This window comes from Vitis vinifera, chromosome 16 (genome assembly GCF_030704535.1).
Source record: "Vitis vinifera cultivar Pinot Noir 40024 chromosome 16, ASM3070453v1".
NCBI lineage: Eukaryota > Viridiplantae > Streptophyta > Magnoliopsida > Vitales > Vitaceae > Vitis > Vitis vinifera.
The window spans coordinates 21,437,620-21,450,162 of NC_081820.1; the positions used below are offsets into that span (position 1 = coordinate 21,437,620).

Below are 12,543 nucleotides of genomic sequence, written 5' to 3' on the forward strand. Positions count from 1 at the left end.
TTTATTTTCTTCTATGGAAAAATCTCACTTTCCTCTAAAAAAAACCCTCTTACTTTCTTCATTAGACGCACAACCTTAGAATTCCTCCAAAACCAAATTGGTAGTCTTCCTTTTTTTTTCTTTTCTTAATTGTCTCCCTTTCTAAAGAAAAACCTTAAACTCCAATCTCCTTCTCCAAGTCGTGTCAGTTTTCAATTGTTTCCTTATCTCCTAGAGCCATCTTTCCTTAAACTCTCCCAAAACGTATCTTCCAATCTATATATGGTATCCATTCCATCTCCATTGATCATGCATCCAAGGAAATCCCACATTCCAAATATCAATACCGTGCACACCTTCCATACATTTCCTACAAAATTTCAAATAAATAAGGACAAGTTATAAAATAATAATAATAATAATAGTACTAAAAAATAAAAATAAAATAAATTAAAAAAACATTTACACAAAATTATTAAATTAAAATAGATAAGTAAGAACAAACATTACAGAAAAGTGACAAAATAATAAGGAAATAAAATAAATGAAGAAATAGACAAGATAATAAATAAAATAAATATAAATAAAATAATAAAAAGTCAAGTCATGCAACTTTAAAATAAATGAGTCATGCAAGTCATGCAAGCCATACAAAAAATGCAATTATGCAAACATGCAAAAAAAAATTACCTAAAAGGTGACCTAAGTGAGCCTAAGTGGGCCAAATGTATCTAAATGGGCCTAGGTTCTCTAAATGGGCCTAGGGTGCCTAAATGGCCCTAGGGTGCCTAAATGGGCCTTGGGTGCCTAAATGCGCCTAGGATGCCTAAGTGGGCCTTGGATGCCTAAATGGGCCTAAGGTGCCTAAGTGGGCCTTGGATGCCTAAATGGGCCTAAGGTGCCTAAGTAGGCCAAGGGTGTCTAAGTGGGCCTAGGGTGCCTAAGTGGGCCTAGGGTGCCTAAGTGGGCCTAAGGTGCCTAAATGTGCCTAGGGTGCCTAAATGGACCTAGGGTGCCTAAGTGGGCCTAGGTGCGTAAATAGGCCTAAGCTAGCTAAATGGGCCTACGTGCCTAAGTGGGTCTAGGGTACTTAAATGTGCCCAGGGTGCCTAAATGGGCCTTGGGTGCCTAAATGGGCCAAATGTGCCTAAATGGGCATAAGGTGCCTAAGTGGGCCTAGGGTGCCTAAGTGGGCCTAGGGCACCTAAGTGGGCCTAGGTCGCCTAAATGGGCTTAGGGTGCCTAAATGTGCCTAGGGCACCTAAGTGAGCCTAAGTCTAAATTAAGGCTACCAAGAGTCACAATGGAGTTAGATAATCCCTCAACCAAAGTTTCCAAGGTGGCTTAGAAAAAATAGGCTACACGAGTAGTAATGGGCCACTAGGGAATTGCTATAAAATACGAAACCAATACCTAATAGGACATGTGCTAGGAGGAAAAAATGGAGGGTCTACACTAAGCCACCGCTCTTTAGCAGGAGTGTGTTTCTACTGAACAAATGAAAGAGCCAACTGAGGTTAAATCCATTCTATGTATACTCAAATTGGATTGAGCTTTATTTGATTTCAGTGTTGGCGAGTTGAAGCTTTAATATAAATATATTAATAGAAGAAAATAAAATAAAACTATCCACATATAAAGGTATATGATGTTTTAACATGTTCGATTAACCATATACACACCTTCACTGATGAGAAATAATATTTCACTGTATAATAGAAGATATCATGCAAAACAAAAATGGATGCAATTATTGAGTCTTGAATCATCTTATATTTTTCCACTCTTTGTATTTTCACCCTGCATTATGGACCACTTTGCTCCATCAAGTATCTCTCACTTATCCTCATATCTATAATCTAAACCACGAGTTGTTTTACTCTACTAGGCATCTCTCACTCTTTGTTGTATTTTATTTTATCTATCACGTATAGTCTTCACAAACCTATATCTTTTTCATAACATTTTTCCCTTACGGCCTGGAATATTTGTTGAGGTATTCCTACTAGTATTCCTTATTCTATAAGGCATCTAATCACCATCACATAGGAATTTAGGAAGTATTTTATATAATATATTTTAAAAAAAAGGAAATATATTCCAATTAGGAATTTGAGACACTTCCTAATATTTATAAGCTTTCAAATACCATCAAAGGATAAACCAATTCAATTAGCACTAGAGCTATCAAAAAATCCATTAGTTCCTTTATTTATTTTTCCATAAGATTTATATGAACACAACATTAAAATATTTGAGGAATCTTCAAGATAATGAAACAATGAGAACTTGAAACTCATCTTTTTAATTTGAGCTCACAAAGAAAGTCTAACAATGACTCAATTACAATCCAAATTTATCAATGTAATGAAATACTATAAGAGTATTATCAATTTTGGAGATAAATACCTTTATTAACTCCTATTTGATACAATACAACATTAAAGGGACCATTCTCCTTTACTTCACTTAATTTGAAACCATAGGAATGCTATGTAGCACAACAGTTTCGATAGTCAAGCCGGGCCCAAAACCGAATAGTACTCCCCAATCCAATCCTTCACCTGTGGTGGCATTTTCCCCTTTTAGGGATTTCTTTCTCATCTCATCCAAAATAAACAACACACATGCACTAGACATGTTACCATACTCACTTAACACATGTCTTGTTGCTTCAAGCTTTTTTTTCTCTAAATTGAGTTTTGCTTCAACTGCATCAAGAATTGCAGGGCCACCTGGGTGAGCGATCCAAAATAACGAGTTCCAATCACTAATACCAAGTGGGTCAAAAGCTTGACTCAAGCATTTCTCTATGTTCTCGGAAATCAAAGTAGGCACATTAGGCCACAAGTGAAAGGTGAGTCCCACCTCACGTAAGTTACCCGCAATAGCACCTGCTGAATTAGGAATAAATGTTTGGGCTGCTGAAACAAGCTGGAAGAGGGGTCGTTCAATCGAGACATCTGGATCTGATCCAACAATCACAGCTGCAGACCCATCACCAAAAAGGGCTTGACCAACTAAAGAGTCCAAAGCATCTTCAGAAGGCCCACGAAATGTAACAACAGTGATCTCAGAACATACCACAAGAACTCGTGCTCCTACATTATTCTCTGCAAGATCCTTGGCGGTTCGAAGGACAGTTCCACCTGCATAACACCCTTGATGGTACAACATCACTCTTCTGACCGATGTTTCGAGGCCTAAGAGATTAGCTAGTTTATAATCTGCACCAGGCATTTCTACACCCGAGGTGGTACAAAATACAAGATGGGTAATCTTTGACTTGGGCTGACCCCACTCTTTAAGAGCCTTCAATGCTGCTTCTTTACCGAGTTTGGGTACCTCAGCAGTGATAATCTCTTGGCGTATGTTAAGAGATGGAGCCATATAAGCACCAATGTTTGGGTGCTCCTCAAGCATTTCTTCAGTCAAATGAATGTAACGCTTCTTGATCATTGATTTGTCGCCTATAAATAAAATAACGTGAACACATTAGCATCACCAATCAACAAATCATTTAGTATATTGTTCAAGATGGTGGACATGCATTTAACATTGAAGCAAGTATAAAAGGTTATTCTTAATTATAGCAAAAATTATTAATGTGTTTCTTAGCATTGCCACACGACTCAAAGAACAGTTGTTCAAGCCATTAGAGTCAGATGCAAGGAATATTGGAGACTGAAGTAAAAAGATTTTCAAGTTTCCTAAAGTAATTTATCTAAAAGCTATACTATAGAAAACTTGAAACATTCATTCACTTGGAGGTGAGCCCCACCTAATACCACACTCGTATATGTATAGAAGTGTTATGCATGTAAGAATTAATGCATGAATATACTTACATATGCGATTGAACTTCTTCTTCAACTCGGTCATGTGCTCGCTCTTGGTGACCCTGAAATAGTAATCAGCATAATCAGACTGGTAGACACAGTGGTCGGGAGTAGCTGTGCCAATGGCTAGGATGGTCGCCGGACCCTTGGCACGTTGAGCGTTTCTGATTTCCTCAATTGAAGCCATTGATGCCAGCTACGTACTCAAATTGAAGCTGAAGATTAAGTTGGGAAGGAAAGAGAACTCAAATTGAAGCTTGGAGGTGGCTTGAGAAATCTGCGTGTGAGTGTTGGGTATTTATAATCTGTGTCTCACCAACTCTCATCCATTGGCGGTCAATTGATAATGATATACATTCGAAGTGATTTGGGTTTTGAATGATATGTTGGCTTCAAAGCTGGTGTGCTTGAGTTCATTTTGTGGTGGGGTTGATTTTCAGACATGTGTTATGTATTTGCATCCACAGGAAGACTTTTCCGCTCACTAACTGGAAATTAATACATAGTTTATTTTAGTTTTCCACATGTGGGAGGCTGCTACCAACTTTCTTATTGTTAATAAAGTCAAACTCATTCAAAGTTGAGTTTCTGAATTTCAAGTAATAACCTCAACAACCCAATGACTGCTACACTATTTTTCTTCTTCGGCATTACATCACGTGTCATTTAACTTATTCAAACTATAATTCAACAAATATCTCATTTTTGTTCAACCTATTTCATCATCGAAATTGCCGGGCACTCCTTTTTTTCTCAAAAATAATTGAAGGAAAAGTAAATACTAAAGATGATTAAAAATACAATTCACATCTTTCTTTCATTTCTACCTGAAGAGAAGATACTAAAAATAATATGTCCAATTTTTCAATTTTAAAGTAGGCGAATTTTAAAAATACTAAAACTGATTTTGAAACCCCAAGCTCTCAAATATTTAACCTTCCATTATCCAACATTCTCTAATCTCTCTCATCTCCATGAAAAAAAAAAGGGTTTTTGTACAAAAAAGTTAAAAAAATCTAATATATATTTAGGACTTTTAATGGAAATAGACCCTCCTACCCTCTTTTAATTTAGTTATTGATTTTTAATTTATGATTTTACCCCTGAAAATGAATTTAGGGTGTTACACCATGAGTTGTAAGACAAGGAAACACAATCTTTAAGAGACGATAGGGAATTAAAAACTCATCTTGAAATCGCCAAAGATAGTGGGAATGACTCGCACTAAAAGACTTTTCATGAAGCACTAGACCTGGATAAACCCGCTTCTTATGAGAAAGCACTAACTTCACCTAAATCGACATACTGGTTAGAAATTATAAGGGAAGAGATGAGTTCCATGGCAAGGAATCATGTTTGGGTGTAAGACTAGGAAATGAATGGATCTTGAAAAGACATTCTCCCTTTTGATGAAATTCACCTTATTCTTTCTATTGTCACAAATTTAGTCCCAACCCAACATATTCCCTATAGTTTAGGTACTAGGCTTTGGTGTAAATATTTAGGAGTGGCCACAATTGATTATAAGCCAATTTTCAACTATATTTGTGCTCAATTTAAATTCAAATAAGATAAAATAAAATAAAGCTAAAAAGTTCTTAGCTACATCACTAGAATTCAAATTGGTGTTATGTATCTAATTTATTCTTTCTTTTTAGTGGAATTAATGAGAATATAAGTTTACAACTTTTGAGGAAACTTCAAGAATATGAAAAAACAGGAACCTGGAGTCTCATCCTTTTAACTTGAGGTCACTACACCTTCTAACAATCACAAAATTACAATCCCTCAATTTTATGATAGGAATAAAATATTTTAGAATTATTATTAACTTTATGGATATATTTATATATATTTATTCACTCCTTCTTAATACAATAAGACATGGTTTGTATATAATTTTTCTTACCATTCTTCACTTAGTTTGTAAACGTAGGAATGCTATGCAACACAACAGTTTCAATGGTCAAGCCTGGTCCAAAACCGAATAATACTCCCCAATCCAATCCTTCACCGATGGTGGCCTTCTTCCACTTCAGAGATTTATTTCTCATCTCATTCAAAATAAACAACACACATGCACTTGACATGTTACCGTACTCACTTAGCACATGCCTTGTTGCTTCAAGTTTCTTTTTCTCTAAATTGAGTTTTGCTTCAACTACATCAAGAATTGCAGGGCTATCTAAGTGAGCAATCCAAAATAATGAGTTCCAATCGCTAATACCAAGTGGGTCAAAAGCTTGAGTCAAGCATTTTCCTATGTTATGAGAAATTAAAATAGGCACATTGGGCCACAAATGAAAGGTAAGTCCCACCTCACACAAGTTTCTAACAATGGCACCTTGTGAATTAGGAATAAATGTTTGGGTTGTTGAGACAAGTTGGAACAGTGGTCGTTCAATCGAGAGATCTAGATCTAATCCAATGATCACAATTGCAAACCCATCACCAAAAAGGGCTTGGCCAACTAAAGAGTCCAAAGCAGTTTTAGAAGGCCCACGGAATACAACAACAGTGATCTCAGAGCACACCACAAGAACTTGTGCTCCTGCATTATTCTCTGCAACATCCTTACCAATTCAAAAGACAATCCCACCTACATAGTAGCCTTGACGATACAATATAACTCTTCTAAATGAAGTATAAAGACCCAAGAGATTAGCAAGTTTGTAATCAACACCAAGCATTTCTACACCTGAGGTTGTACAAAATACAAGATGGGTGATTTTGGACTTTGGTTGGTCCCACTCTTTAAGTGCCTTCAATGTTGCTTCCTTACCAAGCTTGGGTACCTCAGTAGTGATGATCTCTTAACTTATATTAAGAGATAAGGCCCTACAGGCATCAATATTTGGGTGGTCTTCAAGCATCTTTTCAGTCAAATGAATGTAGCGCTTCTTGATCATTGATTTTTCACCTGTAAATAAAATAACATAAACACATTAGCATTACCACAACGAATCATATAGTATATTGTTCAAGATGGTGGACATGCATTTAACATTGAAGCAAGTATAAAAAGTTATTCTTAATAAAATTAAAAATTATTAATGTGTTTCTTAGCATTGTTGCATGATTCAAAGAACGATTGTTCAATCCATTATAGTCAAATGCAAGGAATAATGATGACTAAAGTAAAATGATTTTCAAGTTTCTTGAATTAATTTATTAAAAAGCTATACTATAGAAAACTTGAAAAATTCATTCACTTGGAGGTGAGCCTCACCTAATAGCACACTTGTATATGTACAAAGTGTTATGCATGTAAGAAATTAATGCATTAATATACTTACATATGCAATTGAACTTCTTCCTCAACTTAGTCATGTGCTCGCTCTTAGTGACCCTAAAATAGTAATCAACATAATCAAACCAGTAAACACAATGGTCAAGAGTAGTTGTGCCAATGGCTAGTATGGTAGTCAGACCCTTGGCACATTGAGCATTTCTAATTTCCTCAACTAAAGTCATTGATGTCAGTTATTACTCAAACTGAAGCTTAAGATTAACTTGAGGAAGGAAAGATAATTCATAGGATTGAGACAACATGTCCTTTTCAGTGATCCCAAGGACATGTGATCAGGAAAACAATGGTCGTAGTAATTCTTTAAGTGGAATTTGTCATATCCTTTTTGTGAGTTAATGTTAGTTGATCACATAATAAGAAAATATGTAACTCAAGCATTGGAGAGGTAATTTTGATAGAATCATAGCACATGCCTCGTTAGATTTGGGATACTAATTTATGGAGAGTCCACATGTAGTAGATAAAGAGTCACAAACTCGAACTTTGTCTCATTGTAACATTATAAGATACTAAAGTATAGTTGACTCTCTTTAATGAAGTGTTGAGTCAACTTTAGAATTGGATCTTAAGAGAGATAATATTTTCATATGGATCTCAGTGGTCTCTATTTAAGCTCTTGATTCATGGTGGCACGTTTATTTGAAAGAATTATGAGTTTGTAGTTCATAAATGTGCATAAGGGCATTTTGGTAAAAACACAAAATTACACTAGATCTTATAAATGATCTTTCATGAATTAAAGCCCAATAAGGTGAATTAATTAAACAGAAACTAAGTGGGTTGGTTAAGTGACCTAGCCCAAGTTAGGCTTAAGTCCCTTAAGCCAATAGGGAAGCGTATACAAACTCCCTAAGAGGTTTAAGACTTCACTTTTGCATCTTGTCTTCCAAAGTCTAGAAAACAAAACTCTAAAGCCTTCCTCTATAGAAGTTTACCCTTCTTTTCACCAAAGTTCTGTGAAAGGTGTGATCGGGCAGAAGATCTTTAGGTATACGAGATCTACAACACTATCATAATTACTTCATTGAATTGGATTCAATCTAGGAACACTCATATCACAAGTATGTCACTTAAAATCCCTAAATCTATATTTTAATATGATTTTGATTGTCATATTTTTTTCCTTACGGTAGAGCTAGAGAGCCTAGGAATAGATTGCATACACCTTACAAGATCCAAAGCTAAAAAACGAAGTAATCTAAGTTTCCATACAAGACCTTCATATTTCAATGCCAAGAAAATAAGATAAATCTCCAAGATTTGTCAAAACAAAGTCATTGTTGAGTGCCGACACAAACTCCTAAATTTTTGCATTGTTGTTGCATGTTAATAGAATATCATCCACATAAACCAATGCATAAATTTGATAGACACTATCATTAGAATAAATAAAAAATGAGTTATCATCCTTTGATCTCTTAGATCCCTAAGCCAATCGAGAAATGCTTGATTCCATTAACCAAGCCCATAAAGCTTGTTTAAGGCCATAGAGTTCTATTTGCAAACAACAAACAAAGTACTTTCTATCTGCACAATGAAATCCTAGTGGTTCCCCTATGAATAGCTATGTGTGCAAGTCTCCATTAAAAAATACGTTCATTTAATTGCTTGATACACCAATAGTTTGTGATGGATATGGATAGAACAATTAGAATCATTACAGGTTTAACCTTAGGACTAAAAGTTTCTAAGTAGTCAAATCCTAATTGTTGAATATAGCCATTTGCAACTAAGCAAGCCTTATACTTGTTAATAGTCATTGGGATTTCATTTAGTTTTAAATAACCACTTGTGTGCAGCAACGTTAATTTTTACTAGGAGGATGCAAAACAATTTCCAAGGTTTTGTTATTTATCAAGGAATCATACACTACCTCCATGGCACATTTCCAATTGGGATCTAAAATAGCCTTTTTATAGTTTCCAAGACACCGGACATTAGACATCTAGTGCCAAATAGCAATAAGAGCCTTAAGTCTAGTTATCATAATATGAATAGAAGAAGCTAGGAAGGTTTGGGATTGTTGGGGAGATTGGGTGAATGAGAGTAGCAAGAATTAATTGAAGAAAAATAAAAATATAATTAAGGTAAGGGAAAGATAACAATGAGTCTCTTTTGGCATGAAAATAAAAATAAAAATATAATAATTAGTCTCATTTCTACTTTAAAGATAAGAAAATGATAATGCTATGAAAAAAGAAAGGATCATACAAGGGATTTGAGGGTTCTAATCCATACAACTCACTCTCGCGTGATGAACAAGAAAATGTTGGAGAAATTGTTACTAATTGTAATATGATTAAGGTCCAGAAAATGAAAAAAAAAAATTTTAAAACACTTAAATCTTTCATGTTGTGTATTTCCATGAGAATGGTGTTGTAATGCATCTCATCTTGCAAATAGTTCCAATAGGAAACTACCATCTATCATATGGTAGCATTGACATTTGGTTGGTTGAGGCAGCTATTGGTTGGCAAGGACTGTGGACTGTTGACCGCCTCTAACTTGACTTTGAAGAGCTTCCTTAATTAAATAATTAATTTAATATTTAATTTTTTTTAAATGTTTCTATAATCAATGTAAACATATTTTATTTAGGTAATGTGTGGTTAGTGAAAAGTTTGAGGTAAAACGTTAAGGAAATAAAATAAAGAAAAAAATTAAAGAAAATAAAAAATAAGTTTAAAATTAATTAAAAAGAAATATATTCTAATTAGGAATTTGAGACACTTTCCAATATTTCCAAGCTTTTAGATACCACCACAAGAGAAACCAATTCAATACCCACTAGAACTATCAAATAATTCATTATTACCTTTATTTACCTTTCAATAAGATTAATATGAACACAACATTAAAAATTTTGCGGAATCTTCAAGATAATGAAACAATGAGAACTTGAAACTCATCTTCTTAATTTGAGCTCACGATGAAATTCTAACAATGACTCAATTACAATCCAAATTTACCAATGTGATGAAATACTATAAGAGTATTATCAATTTTGGAGAGAAATACCTTTATTAACTCCTATTTGATACAAAACAACGTTAAAGGGACCATTCTCTTTTACTTCACTTAATTTGTAACCGTAGGAACGCTATGCAGCACAACAGTTTCGATGGTCAAGCCAGGTCCAAAACCAAATAGTACTCCCCAATCTAATCCTTCACCTGTGGTGGCTTTTTCCCCTTTTAGGGATTTCTTTCTCATCTCATCCAAAATAAACAACACACATGCACTAGACATGTTACCATACTCACTTAACACGTGCCTTGTTGCTTCAAGTTTCTTTTTCTCTAAATTGAGTTTTGCTTCAACTGCATCGAGAATTGCAGGGCCACCTGGGTGAGCAATCCAAAATAACGAGTTCCAATCGCTAATACCAAGTGGGTCAAAAGCCTGGGTCAAACATTTCTCTATGTTCTCAGAAATCAAAGTAGGCACATTGGGCCACAAATGAAAAGTGAGCCCCACCTCACGTAAGTTTCCGGCAATGGCTCCTGCTGAATTAGGAATGAATGTTTGGGCCGCTGAAACAAGTTGGAAGAGTGGTCGTTCAATCGAGACATCTGGATCTGATCCAACAATCACAGCTGAAGACCCATCACCAAAAAGGGCTTGGCCAACTAAAGAGTCCAAAGCATCTTCGGAAGGCCCACGGAATGTAACAACAGTGATCTCAGAGCATACCACAAGAACTCGTGCTCCTGCATTATTTTCTGCAAGATCCTTAGCAGTTCGAAGGACAGTTCCACCTGCATAGCACCCTTGATGGTACAACATCACCCTTCTAACGGATGTTTCAAGACCTAAGAGATTAGCGAGTTTGTAATCTGCACCGGGCATTTCTACACCGGAGGTTGTACAAAATACAAGATGGGTGATCTTGGACTTTGGTTGGCCCCACTCTTTAAGAGCCTTCAATGCTGCATCCCTACCAAGTCTAGGTACCTCAGCAGTGATAATCTCTTGGCGTATGTTAAGAGATGGAGCCATATAAGCACCAATGTTTGGGTGCTCCTCAAGCATTTCTTCGGTCAAGTGAATGTAACGCTTCTTGATCATTGATTTGTCACCTGTAAATGAAGTAACATGAACACATTAGTTTTACCAATCGACAAGTCATATAGTATATTGTTCAAGATGATCAACATGCATTTAACATTGAAGAAAGTATAAAAGGGTATTCTTAATTATAGCCAGCAATGCTATATGATTCAAAAAACAGCTCTTCAAGCCATTATAGTCAAATGAAAGGAATATGGGTTACTGAAGTAAAATGATTTTCAAGTTTCCTGAAGTAATTTATCTAAAAGCTTTACTCTAGAAAGGTTGGAACATTCATTCACTTGGAGGTGAGCCTCACCTAATAGCACACACTCGCATATGTATAGAAGTGTTATGCATGTAAGAAATTGATGCATGAATGTACTTACATATGCGATTGAACTTCTTCTTCAACTCAGTCATGTGCTCGCTCTTAGTGACCCTGAAATAGTAATCAGCATAATCAGACTGGTAGACACAGTGGTCGGGGGTAGCTGTGCCAATGGCTAGGATGGTGGCCGGACCCTTGGCACGTTGAGCGTTTCTAAATTCCTCAACTGAAGCCATGGATGCCAGATACGTTCTGAAATTGATGCTTAAGATTAAGTTGAGGAAGGAAAGAGAACTCAAGTGCTTGGAGTTGGCTTGAGAAAGCTGGGTGTGAGTGTCGGGCTTTTATAACCTCTTCCTCACCAACTCGCATCCATTGGCAGTCAATAAACAATGTTAGATATTTGAATTTGGGTTTTGAATGATCAGACGGCTTCAAAGTTTGTGTGCTTGAGTTTATTTTGGATTTTCAGACATGTATGTGTATGTGTTTATGTATTCGCGCGTGTTGTTTCTTCGTTCTTCACTGTTTTTCACCTACCCATATACGATGAATGGGTCCATAGGAAGGAGAGAGCACTCAATCTGGTTACGACCGAAGAGAAACATTTTTTTATGTAGAGAAATAAAGACTTTTCCAGCCTCTTACTGTATTTTAATACATTGTTCATTTGACTTTTCCACTGGTGGGAAGCTGCCACCAACTTTCTTCATGAAAAGGTCATTCAAAGTTGGATGTCTAAATTTGAAGTAATAAATAATAGTCTCAACAACCCAATACCTAATACACTCTTTCTTCTCCAGGATAACATCACATGTCATTTAAGAAATATCTCATTTTTATTTAACCTATTTCGTGATATAAGTTGCTGGGCATTCGTTTGATTCTCAAAAATAAAAAATAAGAAAGAAAAGTAGATTAAAAATACAAGTCTCCATCAAATATTAAGTACCCACCAAAACAACTTGGAAAAAAAGTACAATTTTAATTTTTGTTTCCATAAATTTGATTAAAAATATATTCATATCATTAGA

At 35.5% G+C, this 12,543-nt stretch overlaps 2 protein-coding genes and 1 pseudogene across 2 annotated transcripts; all 3 read right to left on the reverse strand.

The window, feature by feature from the left end:
• Positions 1–2,164: 2,164 nt before the first annotated feature.
• Positions 2,165–4,097, reverse strand: LOC100246283 (stilbene synthase 5-like). Its single transcript, XM_010664198.3, has 2 exons — positions 3,828–4,097; positions 2,165–3,449 (listed from the first exon to the last, which is right to left on the reverse strand). Exons 1-2 carry the CDS (start codon positions 4,003–4,005, stop codon positions 2,449–2,451), a joined length of 1,179 nt encoding a protein of 392 aa, XP_010662500.1. The 5' UTR covers positions 4,006–4,097; the 3' UTR covers positions 2,165–2,448.
• Positions 4,098–5,737: 1,640 nt separating this feature from the next.
• Positions 5,738–7,292, reverse strand: LOC100251425 (stilbene synthase 1-like; annotated as a pseudogene).
• A 2,719-nt stretch (positions 7,293–10,011) lies between these two features.
• LOC104877274 (stilbene synthase 1) lies at positions 10,012–11,878 on the reverse strand. The gene is made up of 2 exons (XM_010664197.3): positions 11,568–11,878; positions 10,012–11,207 (listed from the first exon to the last, which is right to left on the reverse strand). Exons 1-2 carry the CDS (start codon positions 11,743–11,745, stop codon positions 10,207–10,209), a joined length of 1,179 nt encoding a protein of 392 aa, XP_010662499.1. The 5' UTR covers positions 11,746–11,878; the 3' UTR covers positions 10,012–10,206.
• Between the last annotated feature and the right edge of the window lie 665 nt (positions 11,879–12,543).